The sequence below is a fragment of the Guillardia theta genome (assembly GCF_000315625.1).
Source record: "Guillardia theta CCMP2712 unplaced genomic scaffold GUITHscaffold_35, whole genome shotgun sequence".
In the NCBI taxonomy this organism is placed as follows: Eukaryota; class Cryptophyceae; order Pyrenomonadales; family Geminigeraceae; genus Guillardia; species Guillardia theta.
The window spans coordinates 252,227-268,525 of NW_005434639.1; the positions used below are offsets into that span (position 1 = coordinate 252,227).

A 16,299-nucleotide genomic window follows, 5' to 3' on the forward strand; every position below is an offset into this window, starting at 1 on the left:
GAATTGAAGTAATTCAGAAGGCCTTCCAGAGGCTTGTCGTCCCCTGCATGTCCATGAGAATCAAAGGAGGGGAGGAGACAGATTGAATTCACTGTTGTCCAGAATCTGACGAATGGCGTCCTGAATGTAGACATGGATGTGGTATCGCTCTACAGAAAGGAAGCTCCCGTTCAAACATGGGGGGATCACGTCAAATCTAATGGCTCACTTATGAATTGATCGGGGGTTAAATTGAATCGCTCATCGTCCTGAAAGGTGTTAGTCGTCAGGGAATCACAGGGAACCATAAAAAATGTGATGGCAAGAAAAAATCATGTGAAGTATGGAAGTGAAGTTTGAGAAGGAGAAAGAGAAGGAAATGGAGGTAGAGATGGATATGGAGATGGATATGGTGATGGTGATGGTGATCATGAACAAGTGGGCAGGGATTACGTTTGGGGTCATCATTGAAGCAACCCTTACCATTTTCTTCCTGTGAGAAGGGCTAAAGAGCGGGGATCCTGAAGCCATGTCGTCCCTGTGCCGATGGGGTCTCAGAGCTGATCTGAGCAGGTGTGGCGGTGGGGATCAGTCTGAAGGGAGACACGATGAGCAGGTGATCAGACGGGGGGCAGACGAGGCTGCTGCTGCTGCTGCTGCTGCTGCTGCTGCTGGATCCCTGGTGCTGAATCTCCTTTCTCGGTTTTACTCAAGACAGCCCACAAACCCGCCTCAGGTAGAGACACAACACTTTGAAGGGCGGACATTCGGCGGCGGCTGAGTCCCGGGTCCCCCGCCGGGCCGCCGGGCCGCCGGGCCGCCGGGCCGCCGGGCCGCCGGGCTACCGGACCGACACCGGAAGCCTGTTGGACTTGGACTAGAACTAGCGCTGAAACGAGTGAACTATGCTCAAAGTTTTGTATTCACTTCAGTCGTCGAGCACATTCCTGCAATTCTTGTATGACGAATGCTTTCTGTACATTGCGGTGGACGAGAGGCTCCCAGTGAAAATACCTGAAAATACCTCCAGATCAGTTGCGCCATCACATGTTGCAGCATCGTAGATACGGCAATGAGACGAGGTTGTATCCCAGCGCCCGTACTTGCTCGTGCTTGAGATTCTGCCGTGTAAAATCAGGACAGGGTGCAGCAAGTAGGGGATGGAGTATTGTACCGTCCCGCCCATCTCAGTCTCTTGTCTCCATGCGAAGTGCGAGGGTCCGTCGACCTTAGCAAGGGGTCAGGGCAAGAGACGACTTGCATCCTCTCAGGGGTTCACTTCGACGACAAGGTTGCAAGAAGGGATGTAGATGTCGAAGGAGTATCCCGATCGTTCGTCTATGTGCTCCTGCGGTGTCCACGGTCAGCACGGGAGGGATGCATTGCACAGCGCCAGGACCGAGAGGATCCAATCGCAAGCTTCCGCCGCTCCTGTCTGAACAAGTCTCGAGCCGAAGATGGCTTCGACCTGTTGGAGTCATGACAAGTCGCCAAGAGAGAGAGTCTGACAAGCTCACCGTGTTCTGGCCAATGTCCCTGAGGACATGGATGACCTCGGAATGGAAGCGAGAAGACTCAGTCAAGGCTCTGAGCTGACGAGACTCTGTGATGAACGCTTGCTTGCAGAGCAGATGTGTCGACTCCTCTATCGAGTGGGTCAACGAGCGGACCTCCCTTGGTGAGTTGGAATTCCCGTAGAATGCTCTGAAAACCTCCTCCCTGGTCACATTCAAGCACAGGTTATTGTACAGGAAGAACTGGTGAACTTGGCTGAGCCCGGGGTTGGTCAGAGACTTCATCAGGGTGTCCAAGGCTCGCCATATCCAACACAAGAGGGCAGGATCCTCGCTCTCAATCACCGCCGCGCTCCATGCTATGTTCGCCGCTGCCTGAGGTGAAACCTGACGCAGGGGGATGCGCAGAAGCTTGGAGGTGAGGTGAGAGGTCAAATCGTCCAGCCTGAAGTTGAGATTTGCGTAACAGTACATGAAGGTTGCGATTGACTGCACGTCAAGGCTGGCAGTTGGCAAAGAAAGAATCTCCTCCGATATAAGTTCGAGCAGCACGGGGTCGGCGATGTTACAGGCTGAGAACGAACTCAAGAGCGCCGCAACCTTCTGGGTGGTCTGAAGATTCCTTGACTTCAGGATACTTTCCCTGTCACGATGCCGAAGAATGAAGATTGCAGCTTCTGTCATGAGCTTCAACACCTCGTTCCGGTGGCAGCGGTTGTCTACGATCATTTTTTCGATCCTGCTCCGCGAGAACGCAGACAGGATGTCAGTGCAACTCTGCACATCGAACTTGTGAGGAGGATTCAGCAGTATAGCTTTGCAGAGGCAGTTGAGAAGCTCTTCATCTGACTCCAGGAGCCTCGCCTGCGAAAAGGACCTCACGAGCAACCCCAGCGATCTCGTCCCAAAGTGCTCTGGTGGGATCTTCTTCAGCAGCATCGACACCGTCCGAAACAATCTCAGGTGAGAACTCTGGTGGAGAACATCATCAGTGCTTCTTGCATACGCTGCCGCTATCATTGAGAGCGTCCGAGCCGTGAAATCGGAAGTTCTGTTGGTCAGCATGGAAGCCTGAGCCCTTGACCGCAGTACTTCAGAAGCTGAAGTGAAGAGAGCTGCAGAAAGACGGTCTTCCTTGGCCCTCTTGGCGGTGGCTGTCAGTGCCATACTGATGTGCCTGTTATCCAGCTCCTCGATGCGCTCGAGGACATGGCTGACAAGGGTTGTCGAGAGCACTCCTGCCTCGTCCCTCGCTCCCTTCAAGTCAGCTTGAGTTTTCACATCGTTGTCGTTGGTCCTGGAGAACTTGTACATGATGTTGAGAGCTATCGCAGCATCACGGGCGGAGAGCGACCATTTTGACTCGTGGATCAACGGCTTGACTAGTCGGATCACTTCGTTCAGGTCGCTGCAGCGCCTGAAGTCTGGCAGACGATCACCAGTATCCATCCTACCACCCTCATGGGGCTCTTCTGCGAGGGCTGAACTGCTGCGACACAGCGTCCTGCTGAAATCTCGTAAGCGAGACAATGCAGGAGCGACTGGACGGCGTTGGAAGGAGAGCCTGAGCGGTATGGGCAACGAAGACTGGGCCGGCAGGGATCGGCCGCATTGTGAAAGCTGTAGCGTACAGACAGGCCTCAAGGAGGAGGAGGGGGAGGAGGAGGGGGAGGAGTAGGAGCAAGCAGTGCCTCTAGTACGGCTCACAATCAACAGAGAGAAGGCAAGACATGAAGTTTCGGGTCGATCTGGCGAGTTCGGCAACGGAGGACCATTTGCTGACATCTTTTGACTGAATGTCAGCCCCACCAGAAGGAGGCAAGCCGCCATGAAGATTTTCGTTCTCATCTTCTAGCAAAGAAGGAAGACGGGAAGAGGAGGAAGGAGCGTATGTAGCTGACACCGGCGTCCTAACTCCTTCTTCGCCTCCACTTCTCCTCGAGAACCCCGCAGCACAACCAGTCGTAAGAGATTGCAGTCGAGTATTCTATCCTCCTTAGCTCATGGGCCTCGATCACCCCCGCAGCCCGCAGCGCTCACGTGTGCATGGTGACCTGCAGTGGCTCCTGCTGCTGCTGCTCTCCCTCCTAGCAGAGCTCCGCCTCCTCCCCGACCATCGCACGCTCTCCCTTTCGCCATCCATGGCGGGGGGGTAACAATCCCTGATGTCGCCAGGGGTGGTATACGTTTTGGTCCAGTACGGGGTACTTATCGGTAAAGTGAAGGGGTGGGGTAGGCGACTGCGGATCCCACCAGGAAAAGAGCTACGACTCTGCAAGGAATGAAGAAGAAACGGGCATGGCAAGAAGGAGGAAGGAGGAAGGAGGACAGGAGACAGGAGGATAGAGGAGGACGAGAGTGTTGAGAAAGGGTTGGTGTGCAGAGGAGAGGACTCGGTGAGAGCAGACGAGAGCGCATCTCGGACTGGGGCGACATGAAACGAAAAGGTGTCAAGTTGGCTGAATGAACAACGCACGGGGTGTAAGTTTGACATAATCGCAAGGGGGTCAGTTAAAACTTGAGGGGCAAGCGACCATCTCCACCAGCAGTATGGGGCTCCTAGCCGAACTGCTGGTGGCTGCCTTGCTGATAATGGGGATGCGGGGAGAAGGGAGGGAAGAGGGCAGAATGGGAGGAGGAAGCGATGTCAGAAGGTCAGTGCAAGACAGCATGATCTACATCAGTACAAAGGTTCCAGAGATAGAGGCCAACCAAGCTCACACTTTCCCGGTGCATGTTGGAGGCTTGATCGACGGCTTCCAGTATCGCATGCTCCTGATAGTCTCCCAAGGGGGGGAGTTTGTGCATGCAGAGGAGAGAATGATTGAGAATGTCTCTGAGGTACACCCCACACTTCCTCCTCTGCAGCCCAGCATGAACGAGTACGCGGTCTCAATCTCCATCTTGGATCCTTCGCTGGATCGGGACAAAGAGGAAGCACTCCTGGCTCGGCTGATAAGGCACATCAAGGTTTCCAACAAGGAAAGCTCAGTGAAAGCAAGCAGGAGGGACTGGGACTGCCAGACTGTTCTGGAGACGTATGATGCTGCCAGCGATACCAGGTGTGAGTCAAGGGCTGCAGCCGCTGCAAAGGTGGCAGCGGCGACAGTCGGAACTGTCGACCGAGCAGTCGTGATTTACAACCTTGCGCATCGATGGCGGGGCCCGTTGTCTGTTGTGTTCTACACCTCTACAGAGGAGGAGAGAGAGATTGTGAGAACGTTTGTGAGGGAAGAGCTTATCAGGGCGTCCAAGTCCTACTGCAAGAGCTTGTGGGTGCAGCTAGTCTCCGACTGCAAGGACAAGAACCAACCCGACGATCAGTTCAGTTTTCCTGTGAACAAGCTCAGGTTCGAAGCGATCAACGTACTCCCCCATGACTATGTGCTTTACGTGGATGCGGATTTCTTGCCGTCAGACAATGCTCTTGTCGAGATAGAGCGAGGGCTCAAAGAGTTTGATGAGCTTGAGAGTGCGCTCCTGGTAATTCCATGCTTCATGTCGGATGCCGATGCAAGTTGGCCTCGGCCGGTTGAAAGTCGAAGAGGAGAAGGAGGAAGAGGAGGAAGAGGAGGAGAGGAGAGCGAAGATGAGACTTGGGAGGTGCCGAGCATCGACCTGTCAACTCTGAAGCTTCACATGAAGGGGAGGAAGGTCCGACCGCCTGGCGCCCCCTTCAACATCCTCTCCCATGGCGCGACGGACTACGCGCGATGGCTGAGGGTCAACGGGACTGGCAGAGCATACGAGGTCAGCTACAACATGTGGTACGAGCCCTACGTAGTGGTGAACAGAAGGTTGTGGGGGGGGATGAACGGAGGAGGGCTCTTCGACGATCGTTTCGCCTTCGCGTTTGCTGACAAGGTCCAGTTGACCTACGAGGCAGCTGTCATGGGGTACCGCTTCTTCGTGCTACCCAGCGTCTTCCTCATCCACGTCCCGCAGGCCGCAGGCTTCAGATGTCTGCCGTCCAGCCCCGAACTCTGCGCGCTGAGCTCCAAGGATGTCGGGTGGAGAGCAGAGAACGTTGGCTTCCAGGCGAGCTTCGACCTGATCCACTTCATCCTAGACCTCCCAGTATGGGAATCGAGACCTTCGAAGCCGAGGAGCCGGCCCTGCTTCCTGCCCCCTTACAGGATCCTGCGGGACTTGAGCACCAAGGAGCTTCTCTCCATCCTCATCCCCGACTACTCGACGAGATCCAAAGGATGGAGCTGCTGCTTCAACGTCTGCGAGCATCTGCCAGTGAAGTTGCTCCACTTTGCTCACGCCTTCCTCGAGCAGAACCTGCTGGACCCTGATGACGCGGCGACTGCCCTCCAGCACAGCGAGGCGCTCCGTGTCGGGATGAGGAAATGGTGTGCTGACGTCACCCCGTTGTCAGGGTACCTGGTGAACACTCGCCAGGCTCAGATTGCGCTGGAGAGGCTGGTGCTGGAGGGAGGGCAGGGTGAGGCCGGAGCCTTCACCCACTACCTGGAGGAGGAGGGAGTGGTCACCATGCTGAAGCCTGTGCGCGAGGAGGGCGAGTTTCTCCTCCTGCATGCAGACAACCTCCCCTCCTGCGATCTTGTCGGGCCTGTTTACAGGTGCCTCATCACGACAGTGGACAACTCGACTGGGATGAATGGATTCGGGGTGAGAAGGACAGCATGGCTGGCTCCCTCCAAACCTCCTGCTGCAATCGAGCAGCAGCAGCAGCAGCAGCAGCAGCAGCAGCAGCAGCAGCAGCAGCAGCAGCAGCAGAAGGATGGAAGGGCTACTCAAGGATGGAAGAAGCATTCCGAGGAAGTCAATGTGAATCTCAACGTCGACGTCGAAGGATCCCTCTCGTGCCGGCCTTTCTCGCTGCTAGTGCGGGCTCGGGGCCTCCTGCCGATGGTCCAGTACCGGATGGAAACTCACCTCTACGAGAAGTACTCAGGTCGGACTTACTTCTCCAACGTCTCCCAGCTGAAGTTTGTGGGAGAGGAGGAGGAGGAGCTCGCCTACGAGTTCAGCTATCAAGTACCCAGGCTTGCTGGAGGAGATTTTACGCTGACTTGCCGGCTGTTGGATGAATACCCTGACCTCGCTCCCGGCGAGGAGCTCGTCGGAGCGAGGACCCTCGCCCTATTCGTCGATGCTTCCTCCTCGGATTGCCAGCAGAACACAGCAGGAGCGGATCAGGAGGTCGACAACTCGCGCAAGCAACCAGTGGAGGAGAAGGTGGAGGAGAAGGTGGAGGAGGTGGAGCAACAGGAAACTAGAGAGCATGTATGTGCGAGCTCGGAGTGGTGCGTGGATGTTGTAACTTCACCAACCATCGCCAAGAGCATCGCAAGGCTTCGTCGCCTTACTCGTGATCCTCTTCCTCTCCCGCTAAGGTCCATCTCGATGCCAGAGATCGAAGACTTCCTGGCTGCTAGGGACGAGACCGTTGCGGAAGCGAGAGGAGCAAGACAATTCACGGACCCACCTTCGATGCATGTGGAGGACAACTACATCCCCTCCTACGAGGAGAGCCTGTACAAGTTCTGGTCGATGCTCCGCCAGGGAACACCCTTCGCGCTCCTGCGCTTCGGGGATGGGGAGCTCGCGCTGCTGAACGGGGAGAGCTACCAGTGAGCTCCAGCATTGTTCGTTCCCTGCTCCTCCCTTGCTCCCCCCTTGCGGAGGATTGAAACCCCTGTGCTAATCGACGCGAGCAGGTCGAGGATCGACGTTGTTCAATGGTCGTCCCTCTCTAGCGACAGGGAGAGGGAGAGGATGAAGCTTCTGCTCGCGGACGCGTTCGCGCTCGCTCAAGGATGCAGCGCAGCTCCTGTCCTCAACAGCAGCTGCGTGTACCTCGGACTTCCCGTCTACTTCTGTGCTGAAGGGACAGAGACTTATCTCAAGGGTGGAGGAGGAAGGTGTGGGCGGAGGAATCTGAACCGGGGGGGGAGGAGAAGGGAGGAGGGGCTGACGGGAGGAGCAGGTGGGAGTGGCTGGAGTCTTACTACAAGCAGCCGGCGATCGCAAGTTACCTGGAGCGGACCCACATGAGGTTCTTGACTCAGAGCTGGCTGTGGGGCAACCTGAACTATCAGGTCTTGCGCTCCTCTCCGCTCCCTTTTCCTGTCCAGCTCGTCTCTCCCCCTCCTTCCCGCCCCCTCTCCTTCCCCTGCTCCTGGCTGACTGGCCCCGGTGCGCTGTGCTGCAGACAACGTTGGACATGCTGGAAGATGTCGGGAGATATCGAAGAATCATCCTAGTCTGCAACGAAGAGATCAGAGGTCGCTCCTCCTTCGACGATCTTCCTAGTTGGATCTCAACGATCCTCACGGTTCCAGGGGAGGGACTGCGCTGGTAGTCTCCCGCCATCCCTGCGTGCTCCTGCTAAGATGCTCCTGCTGTCCAGGTTCTCTGCCAACTTCGATCAAGTCGTGGACCAGGCGGCATGGCTGGCGAGCAGCGTGAACGACTGCGTCTTCGCCTTCGCCGCCGGGCCCATCAGCAACCTCCTGATCCCAGTGATGTGGCGAGCAAACCAGCACAACACATGTGAGTCTTGGAAGAGGGGGGAAGGAAGAGAGAGGAAGGAGGGACTAGCAGGGGAGAGAGGAGGAGAGGTTGGACGAGGAGGTTAACTTTCTTTGTGGCAGATGTTGACTTCGGCGGGACTCTCGACCTTGTTGTTCTCGGAAGGTCGACGAGGGACTTTCACCCCGACACGTCCGAGGGGGAGAAGACATGGGTGAAGGCAGGAGGAGCGTTGCAGCCAGGTCAAGAGTGCAGCCAGGTGCGATGGTCTATCCAGATGCGACTTGGTTCGATCGACCTGCTGTCGCTGTCTCCGTGAAGGACGTGTCCTTTGGGCAATCAACTTGTACACATGAGAGATGATTGATGGATGGTGTGGATTTCCATCTTGTAGATTATGACGCTGGGAAGGAAGTGGTACGTAAAGTTACACCCGAATGGCTCGAAAGCATTTTCAACGTGGTGAAGATAGTAGTTTGATCGCAAAGATTGGAGTGACGAGTAGACGGTAATTGTTTCATAAGATCTTCCTGGGGATGTGACCAGTTTCCTGCTCCTCGGCTCCTGCCCTTCGCTTCCCTCCTGCTCCTTGCTGCCTTGGGGCGATGAACAAGTTTGTGCAGTCAGTGCTGGGGGTAGTCTACACACTCAAATCACGGGTGGACCGAAGAATTTCATTAAAAACTAGGGGTCACATGGAAGATTTTTTCTGGAATTTAGGGGGTGGGGTATAGTGAGAGGGGGATGGGGTGGGGGTTATAAAGAGCGCTCCATGCGCACCACGCTGCTGGCTTGCGTGTTGTTGAGCGAAGCTATCCTCCCTTGCCGCTCCTTCCTACTCCGAGGCCCGTCGCACCTTCCCCGAACCTCTCTCCATCACAAGGCCCTCAGGCTCTCAGGAGGATCCTCGTCGCGCAGCAGCGTCTCCTTGTCAGCTCGTAGCTTGTCGGCCAGCGCGGAGATGGCCAAAAACGTGCTGGGGGGAGAGCTGCAGTGCTGCTGCACCTCCCCTAAGACTGGGTTCTACAGAGACGGGTTCTGCAACACAGGACCTCAAGACACTGGCCGTCATGTTGTCTGTGCTCAGGTTTCTGATGTGATTCACCTTTGTCGCGTGATCTCATGCGTCCTTCAGGTCACTGCTGAATTTCTGAACTTCTCGAAGTCCCGGGGCAACGATCTCATGGTGATCTTCAAAGCTCCTGCTGTCCATTCTTTGGCTTCTACCCTAGCCTCTCTGACATCATCAAGAGATCGTTGAGCGCTGAGTGTTTTTCCAGTCCCCAGCACCCATGTTCAGCTTCCCTGGCCTCAAGCCTGGAGACAGATGGTGCTTGTGGTATGTCATGATCTTCACCATCATGTGCTTGCAAGTGACATCAGACAGCGCTTCTAGGTGGAAAGAAGCCTACGATGCCGGGTGCGCCCCTCCAGTTTTCCTCGAGGCGACGCACGAGAACGTGCTCAAGTTCGGCATTGCCCTGGAGGACCTCAAGAAGCATGCGATCCCTTACGTGGGTTCTTGAATATTCTCCTTGTAAGTTTGGATGTCTTCTTGTACAGAGACATCGTGCATATAGAGATCCATGTGTGCTCTCTAGATGGGAACGGGCCACTGGTTTCCCTCCCGGGATGTTGGTTCGAGTGAATGCTTCTCCCTCACTGCTCTGAAGGGAAAATAGGGTAGGGAACATGTCTCCATGGACGAGATTCGATCTTGTTGGATTGGTAAGAGCAGAACCGTCATTCTCACCCACTTTCACCTTCATGGAAGAACCCTGTACATCCGCCGGAGGCGGCCTCCCCGGTCCGGGCGGTCACTACTGAGACAGTGCCGCGCACGTGATGAATCGGTAAAGGACCTTCACCTTCATGAGTAGCTCAGTTGTCAGACCCCGTTCACAACATCGATCCCGTTGGATCCCTCTTGCAGCCCCAGCTGTTAAAACTCAACGATACTACTGAACCGGAGCAGCATGACACATTGTTCAGAATTTGTCAGATTGGTCATGAATGGTCACGAAGACCATGCTCTTGTGCTACAAGTGGTGGGCCCCCGAATCTTCTATACATTGTAGACAGAGTCTTTCGATTTCTTGGGCTGTTTGCGTTGCCAGCGAGGCTCTTGGCTATTCCATGTCTTTCCGCATGATCAGGCTCAACAGTTTGATAGGCAGGCTGGGTTATTCTTTTTACAGGAGCGGACAGGTGAATCAGCAAGATCAAGGGTTGTACAGCAGAGGACTCAGACTCGCTGTGGTTGCTCAGCCATGGGGCCACTCAGAGCTATCGTCTTGTATTCTGTTGGTTTGAAAATTTGAAGACACACCTCTCCAAGCCCGTGGCATGCACACAGAGAGAGGCTGAAGAGAAGTGAGGTAGGAACAGTACATCCAGCTGCTAGCCGCTCCTTCCATCCTCACATGTCGTCCTTGCGGGTTCACTTCATCCTCACAGCGATCATCTTGACAGGCTGGAGGGGGTTGTCGTTGGGGTCGCAACTGCCAAAGGAAAGTCAAACCTTCCCGCTCGAGAGACAAGCTCAGTTGAGGCCTGACCGGACAGCCTCGATCTTCTTAACGACATCTGTCCCTGAGATCACCTGCACCAAGGTCAGACGTCCCAAGTGACAGTCGGAAGGAGTCAATCAAGAAAGGTTCCCACACCTTGCCAAAGACGGGATGGGCGGACTCCGTGCTCTTGTCAAACCTGCCGGGGTATCACTCAGGACGTGGCTCGCAGACTAGAAGTACAAACCAGTCGAGATAGGAGTTGTGGACGGTGTTGATGAAGAACTGAGAGCCTCCGCTGTTGGGGCCGGCGTTGGCCATGCTCAGGGTGAATGGCTCGTTGGAGAGCTGGGATTCCCAAGATCAGAAATCAAAGAGATGAGTCTCATCACTTGATCCTCGACAACAAGTTCTCAGAAATGAGAAATGAGAAATGAGAAACGAGAAATGAGAAATGAGAACATTTCTAAGAAGTCTAAGAACAATCGTTCCATAAACAGAATGACATGTCCTCACCTTGACCGTGTGCTCGTCGGGGATCGACCCCTCCTGATTTCTCTTCATTACTCCCTTGCCCGGCACCTGGGCTGCTTCAGGTAGTGCGCTTTTTACCGGTTGATCGTCACCTCATAAGTGGAGTTGGGGTTAGGACCGCCAGTGCCGTTCCTTGGGTCCTTGGGGTTCTTGGAAAATGGGCAGCTGTTTCCAAACATGTCAATGAAGCAAAATTTGCGTGGGGGGGGGGGGGGGCTGGGGGGAGGGGGCTTCACCCGAACTGAAGCATGAACTCATTGATCCTGCCACATCCAGTCACATCCTCTTGGATTCAGGGAGATGCGGTCATAATTACACGCGATGGAAGTGCAAGCCATCGTAGAACTTGTCCTTCACGAGGGAAATGAAGTTTCCTGGCCATCACATTCACCCCCTGCAAGGGAGAGGAGAAGGGAGGAGCGGCAACAAGGCTCAGACCTGAAGTCAACGGCATCTTGTCCATGTAGATCTCTGCTTCGAAGTTGCCCATCGAGGTCTCAAACACAACCACCTGTGTGCGCGCGAGTTCAGAGACGTGCCAGCATTGCACTGCCTCCTTACCGGATTCGCCATCGTTGCGTCGACCCTTGCACCCCATTCCCGTTACCACCCCTCTTTTCTAGACCACACCCCCACTATATCTCATAAATCTGTCTGTTCTGGACGGGTACTAGAGATCAAGTACCGGTGGTCCGGAGGGTGAACCGGGAGTTGGGGACTACTAAAGGCCGTTCCAAGTGCTGCCCTTGAGATCACCTAGAAGTGCTGTAGGAGATAATCTCTGCCCCAAAATCAAATACTACGGGTACTTTTCAGCAAGAAATTACCCGTACTTGTCGGTTCTTCTGGGCTTGAGCGGGGAAGTGGTTCAGGCGGATCTCATGGTTGGAGTGGAGGCGGCGAGGACGAAGAGAAAGCGAGAGGACGGAAGGAGCAAGGAGAGGGAGGAAATGAAAGAAGACATGGAGTCAATACGCAATGAGCACGAGAAGAGGAGGGGAAGGAGTAGAATGCCTCCATGTAGAGGCTCCAGCACAGGCTCATTCTTTGTCGGCAGGCCATGAATCATCGCAACGTATGGCTGAGCCGAGTTTTCCGAGCGGCTGTAACGCTGCTACCTGTGTCTCTGGTTTGCCTTGACTTTCTTGCGTCACTTGTATGTCTGAACCGCTCTGCAGCAAGGAACTTGCGCCTTCCACGCGTCTTCCATTGCTTGCATTCAGAGCTTGAAGAACTACAAGCACTCGAACCCTTTGCGTGACATTCCAACGCATCCCAGTAAGCACTGCACTGCGACTTCCTGACTGCAATTACTCTTGATTGATTCTTCTTCTCATCAAGACAAGCTTTCTTTGAGGACTGGTAGACTGCGAATGAATCTAGGGAACGAAGCAGTAAGAGACCTGAATCGTGCTGCCTGCTGTAATGACGTTGGATGGACGCAGATTTCGCGGGAGGAGAATATATCAGCAAATAGAGAAGTGCTTGAAACGATCTACAAAGAAGCTGCGAAGGATTTCGCTTCCAGGGACAGCAACGTATGATATGGTGAAGGGAGGGATGATGGGTTTTAACGGACCGGGCAGGTGGAGGTGTCTCTAGAGGTTCCTATGAACTGGTGGACTTCCGTTGTTGTGCCGCGGCTGAAGGAGATAGTCAAGACTGCAGAGATTAAGAAGGAAGACGTCATCTTCGAGGTGGGAAGTGGTCCAGGGACTCTGCTCAAGTACATCTGTGAGGAGGAATCGACAAACGTGGACAATGTGTACGCTGTCGATCTGTGCGAGGAGATGGTAGACATAGTTGAGGAGAGATTCCCTGACGTCAATACTCTCCTTGCCGACTTTCTGGAGCTCTCGAAAGGATCATTACCCAACATGCAGAAGGGCGTTGACGTCATCTTCTTCAACTCTGTGATCAGCACCTTCACAGATCTGCAGGATCCTCTCAAGGTATCGGCGTCCCTCTTGAATCCAGGAGGAAGAGTTGTCGTCAGCCATCCTCTTGGGTCGCCTTTTGTCAGCGAGATGAAGAAGTCTATGGAAGAGCTGTACCTGAACGATCTCCCAGCTGTCGACCAGCTCCAACTTCTTGTGAAACACCTCCCGCTCAAGGTCGACAAGTTTGTGTCAGAGGATGAGCTGTACATCGCAAGACTGGTTCAGCGACCTTACCATGCCCTGGAGAAAGTCATGTGCATGCGTGGGGACGTCGCATCGGGTTGGGGGAGAGGGGGGAAGAAGCTTGGGATCCCAACAGCCAACCTTCCTGAATCAATGTTTGCGGATGCTCTGCGGGAGGTCCAGACAGGAGTCTACCTCGGATGGGCTCAGATCGGTGGGGTGAGCAAGAAGTCGGTGAAAGCCGTGGTCAACGTGGGGTACAGCCCAACTTTCGTCGGAGCTGAGAACCGGGAGAAGGTATGGTAGAGCGTCGGGGGTCGATAGTTGACCAATGTTGTGTGCCAGGTGGTAGAGGCTCATCTGCTGGAAAAGTTCGAGAACGACTTCTACGGGAAGGAGATGCGTTTGATGCTGACAGGATTCCTGCGGCCAGAGACGAAGTTCGACTCGTTCCCTGAGCTACTGGAAGCCATTCACAAGGTGATTCTCTTCTGCCTCCTGGTGCTCTCCGATCATGACGACTGCCTCGCGGGTTTTCAGGACATCGAAAACTCTAGGGAAGCGTTGGATACAGAAGAGTTCTCTGTCCTCTCAGCTCATCCCTTCCTGCAAGTAAGCTTTTCCTTGTCGTGTCTCGGACAGACCTAACCCAGTTTGCAAGGAAACTTCTGATTATGAAGCCTGGCAACAAATTGCGTATGACGATGCTGTGAAGGCTGCCGGAAGATGTTGAGACTTAAAGTATTGATAACGATGAACTAATCTGGTCGTACCGGCCACTGAACTGAACTCGGAAGCGGCTTGAAGTGCCAGGGTGACCCGGCAACTGCTCCCGTGACTGCTGATTATTGAAGCACCGTGACTGAGATTGGACCGCCGTCATCGTATCAGGCTAGGGGCGAGAGATGCAACTGACCGCAACTTGGCGGTTATTTTCCGAATACGTTATGATTATAACCGTTTAGATTGGGGTGGGGTCTTCAGACTGAATGTGAGGGGTGAAGAACACCCAGGGTGGGTACGAAGACCCCAAGAAATTCACTACAAAGAAGGGGTAGAAAAAATATTACGGGAATATATCGGGGGAAGACATTATCGCCAAGGGTCCTTGAGGAAATGACAAATATACCAAATTCTTGAAATTTTATTAAGAAAAACATCTGATTTGTTGAAAAAGAAAGTTTTATTTGAAACTTTTTGCGTCATAATTCACAAAATGATCAAAGATAGATACCCCCGGCGCGAAGGGAGGGGTCCCTTTTACTAGAGGGGGCAGATACGCGCCTCCCCATCGTCGCCGCCATGCTGCGCAGCGCGCTCCTTCTCGCCGGCGCATGCACTGCCTCCGCCTTCGCTCCTGCCGCCCTCCCAGCTCACCGTGCTCAGTCCCGTAAGTCTTATCTGGCACATCCTCCAGTGCATCTTGTGCGTTAAAACGATGTGCGAACGTTCAGTCTCGATGCTTCTCGTAGAAAGTTGGTTGCATGCTGTCGGTCACTACGTGGGAAGTTGGATCCCTGTATCACTGACTCGATCTCTTCGTATGGGTTTGATCCATTCCCCTTGCTCGAGGGCGGATGCTTTCCCGCACTGTGTGAACTTCTGATCCGTGCACCTGATGATCCTGAATGTGCTGTAAAACAGCTTGTCAACAGTATTTTGTGACAAGATGTATGATGCGAAGAGGAGCTAACTTGGCCTATCGTAGGATCCGGTGTCACCATGCAGCTCTGGGGTGAGGGCAAGGTTCAGGGCAGGGGAGTCCAGGCTATCCCTTTCTCCGCTCCTCCTTCCACCCTCCCCGCGGACATGGTTGGCTATGTCGGCTTCGATCCCCTCGGCTTCTCCACTCTCGTCGACATCAGACTCCTCCGTGAGTCCGAGCTCAAGCACGGTCGCGCTGCTATGCTTGCCGCCGCTGGAGCCATCGCTCAGGATCTCTTCACCTTCCCTGTGAGTGGGCAGGCAAACCCTCGCTGTCGCCTTCTAAAGTTTGGACGCAGGGAGTCGAGAAGGTCGTCGGAAAGGCCAAGATGACTGGCGCTCACGATGCCCTCATCGCCGGAGCTCATGCCGGCAACAAGCAGTCCTTCGCCATGCATCAGATCATCTTCTGGGTTGGCCTCATCGAGATCATCACCCTCCCCGCTATCTTCGAGATGCTCAACGGCTCTCCCCGCAAGCCCGGTGACTTCAGCTTCGATCCCCTCGGCCTCAACAAGAAGGTGACACTTCCCTCCTCCCTCTTCCCCTCGCTCACTCCTTCTCTCCTACTCGTGATCGTCGATGCTCATCTCTTGCTCTTGCAGTCTGATGGCCGCATGGAGCTGGCTGAGATCAAGAACGGCCGCCTCGCCATGATCGGCATCGGAGGTAGATGACTTTATGCTTCCGCTGTTGCACCTTTCACTCATCCTCCTTTTCGCAGGCATGATCCACCACTACCTCCTCACCGGCAAGGGACCCATCCAGTTCCTCACCGGCATCCCCAACTACAAGTCATGCATTGAGCCCCACCTCGGTGCTCTCTGCAAGTAAACTGTCTACCTACCATCATATTTATTGAGCACTCAATATAGAAAAGGGAAATGAAACCTCCTCTGCCCTCCACCTCCTGCCGCCACGTCCTCACACTTCATCGCTATGCCCCTGTGTTTCCTGCGTTATCCCACCGATTTCCTCGTATCCTGTTGCGCATGTCCTGACAGGGAAGGGTTAGCACCGGGTCACACCTGTGCAGGCCTGACCATCTGTCCTCTCCTGCACTCGAAGAACATCTGTCTTATCTTCTTACAGTCTTCTGGCAGCTCGTTGTCTTGCAAGCATTGCTTCACCGTCCCTCCTCTATTCGCGCTGGGAGCACATATCAGTCTCAGAGGTTTCAAGACCGTGCTGCTTCACCAAGGTGTCGTGCTAATACATATCAAGAGCTTGTTCTTCAGATTCTTGCAGCTGGTAGACATCAAATCTGCGGACTTTTGTTACCAACAGCAATCAAATAATATGAAAATGCGCACAAAGACAGGCTCGAGGAGTTCTCAGATCTGATAGAAGAGTGCTGAAGGAAGGAGGGGAGGAAGAGAAGGAGGCGTTGAGATACGGAGGAGGATTGGGGGAATAGGTGGGGGAGTTGGG

The 16,299-nt window shown here is 54.4% G+C and overlaps 6 protein-coding genes across 6 annotated transcripts; 4 read left to right on the forward strand and 2 right to left on the reverse strand.

Annotated features, from left to right (window-relative positions):
- Positions 1 to 4,043: 4,043 nt before the first annotated feature.
- GUITHDRAFT_163273 (hypothetical protein) lies at positions 4,044 to 8,477 on the forward strand (the record flags this gene model as incomplete). Its single annotated transcript, XM_005832327.1, has 8 exons — positions 4,044 to 6,131; positions 6,381 to 7,096; positions 7,184 to 7,387; positions 7,453 to 7,564; positions 7,678 to 7,823; positions 7,876 to 8,018; positions 8,120 to 8,239; positions 8,392 to 8,477. The coding sequence occupies 8 exons, from the start codon at positions 4,044 to 4,046 to the stop codon at positions 8,475 to 8,477; spliced, it is 3,615 nt and encodes a 1,204-aa protein (XP_005832384.1).
- Positions 8,478 to 8,958: 481 nt separating this feature from the next.
- GUITHDRAFT_71313 (hypothetical protein) lies at positions 8,959 to 9,523 on the forward strand (the record flags this gene model as incomplete). The annotated part of the gene is made up of 4 exons (XM_005832328.1): positions 8,959 to 9,084; positions 9,133 to 9,183; positions 9,278 to 9,336; positions 9,385 to 9,523. 4 exons carry the CDS (start codon positions 8,959 to 8,961, stop codon positions 9,521 to 9,523), a joined length of 375 nt encoding a protein of 124 aa, XP_005832385.1.
- Positions 9,524 to 10,277: 754 nt separating this feature from the next.
- GUITHDRAFT_152712 (hypothetical protein) lies at positions 10,278 to 11,632 on the reverse strand. Its single transcript, XM_005832329.1, has 10 exons — positions 11,603 to 11,632; positions 11,480 to 11,552; positions 11,358 to 11,415; positions 11,278 to 11,304; positions 11,134 to 11,206; positions 11,024 to 11,089; positions 10,755 to 10,855; positions 10,664 to 10,706; positions 10,556 to 10,599; positions 10,278 to 10,498 (listed from the first exon to the last, which is right to left on the reverse strand). Exons 1-10 carry the CDS (start codon positions 11,612 to 11,614, stop codon positions 10,438 to 10,440), a joined length of 558 nt encoding a protein of 185 aa, XP_005832386.1. The 5' UTR covers positions 11,615 to 11,632; the 3' UTR covers positions 10,278 to 10,437.
- Positions 11,633 to 13,239: 1,607 nt separating this feature from the next.
- GUITHDRAFT_71408 (hypothetical protein) lies at positions 13,240 to 13,812 on the forward strand (the record flags this gene model as incomplete). Its single annotated transcript, XM_005832330.1, has 3 exons — positions 13,240 to 13,461; positions 13,510 to 13,644; positions 13,705 to 13,812. 3 exons carry the CDS (start codon positions 13,240 to 13,242, stop codon positions 13,810 to 13,812), a joined length of 465 nt encoding a protein of 154 aa, XP_005832387.1.
- Positions 13,813 to 14,438: 626 nt separating this feature from the next.
- On the forward strand, positions 14,439 to 15,762 carry Lhcr16 (light-harvesting Chl a protein 16). Its single transcript, XM_005832331.1, has 5 exons — positions 14,439 to 14,554; positions 14,873 to 15,117; positions 15,168 to 15,389; positions 15,474 to 15,537; positions 15,593 to 15,762. The coding sequence occupies exons 1-5, from the start codon at positions 14,467 to 14,469 to the stop codon at positions 15,700 to 15,702; spliced, it is 729 nt and encodes a 242-aa protein (XP_005832388.1). The 5' UTR covers positions 14,439 to 14,466; the 3' UTR covers positions 15,703 to 15,762.
- A 43-nt stretch (positions 15,763 to 15,805) lies between these two features.
- Positions 15,806 to 16,127, reverse strand: GUITHDRAFT_108676 (hypothetical protein; the record flags this gene model as incomplete). Its single annotated transcript, XM_005832332.1, has 3 exons — positions 15,806 to 15,865; positions 15,912 to 16,017; positions 16,066 to 16,127. The coding sequence occupies 3 exons, from the start codon at positions 16,125 to 16,127 to the stop codon at positions 15,806 to 15,808; spliced, it is 228 nt and encodes a 75-aa protein (XP_005832389.1).
- Between the last annotated feature and the right edge of the window lie 172 nt (positions 16,128 to 16,299).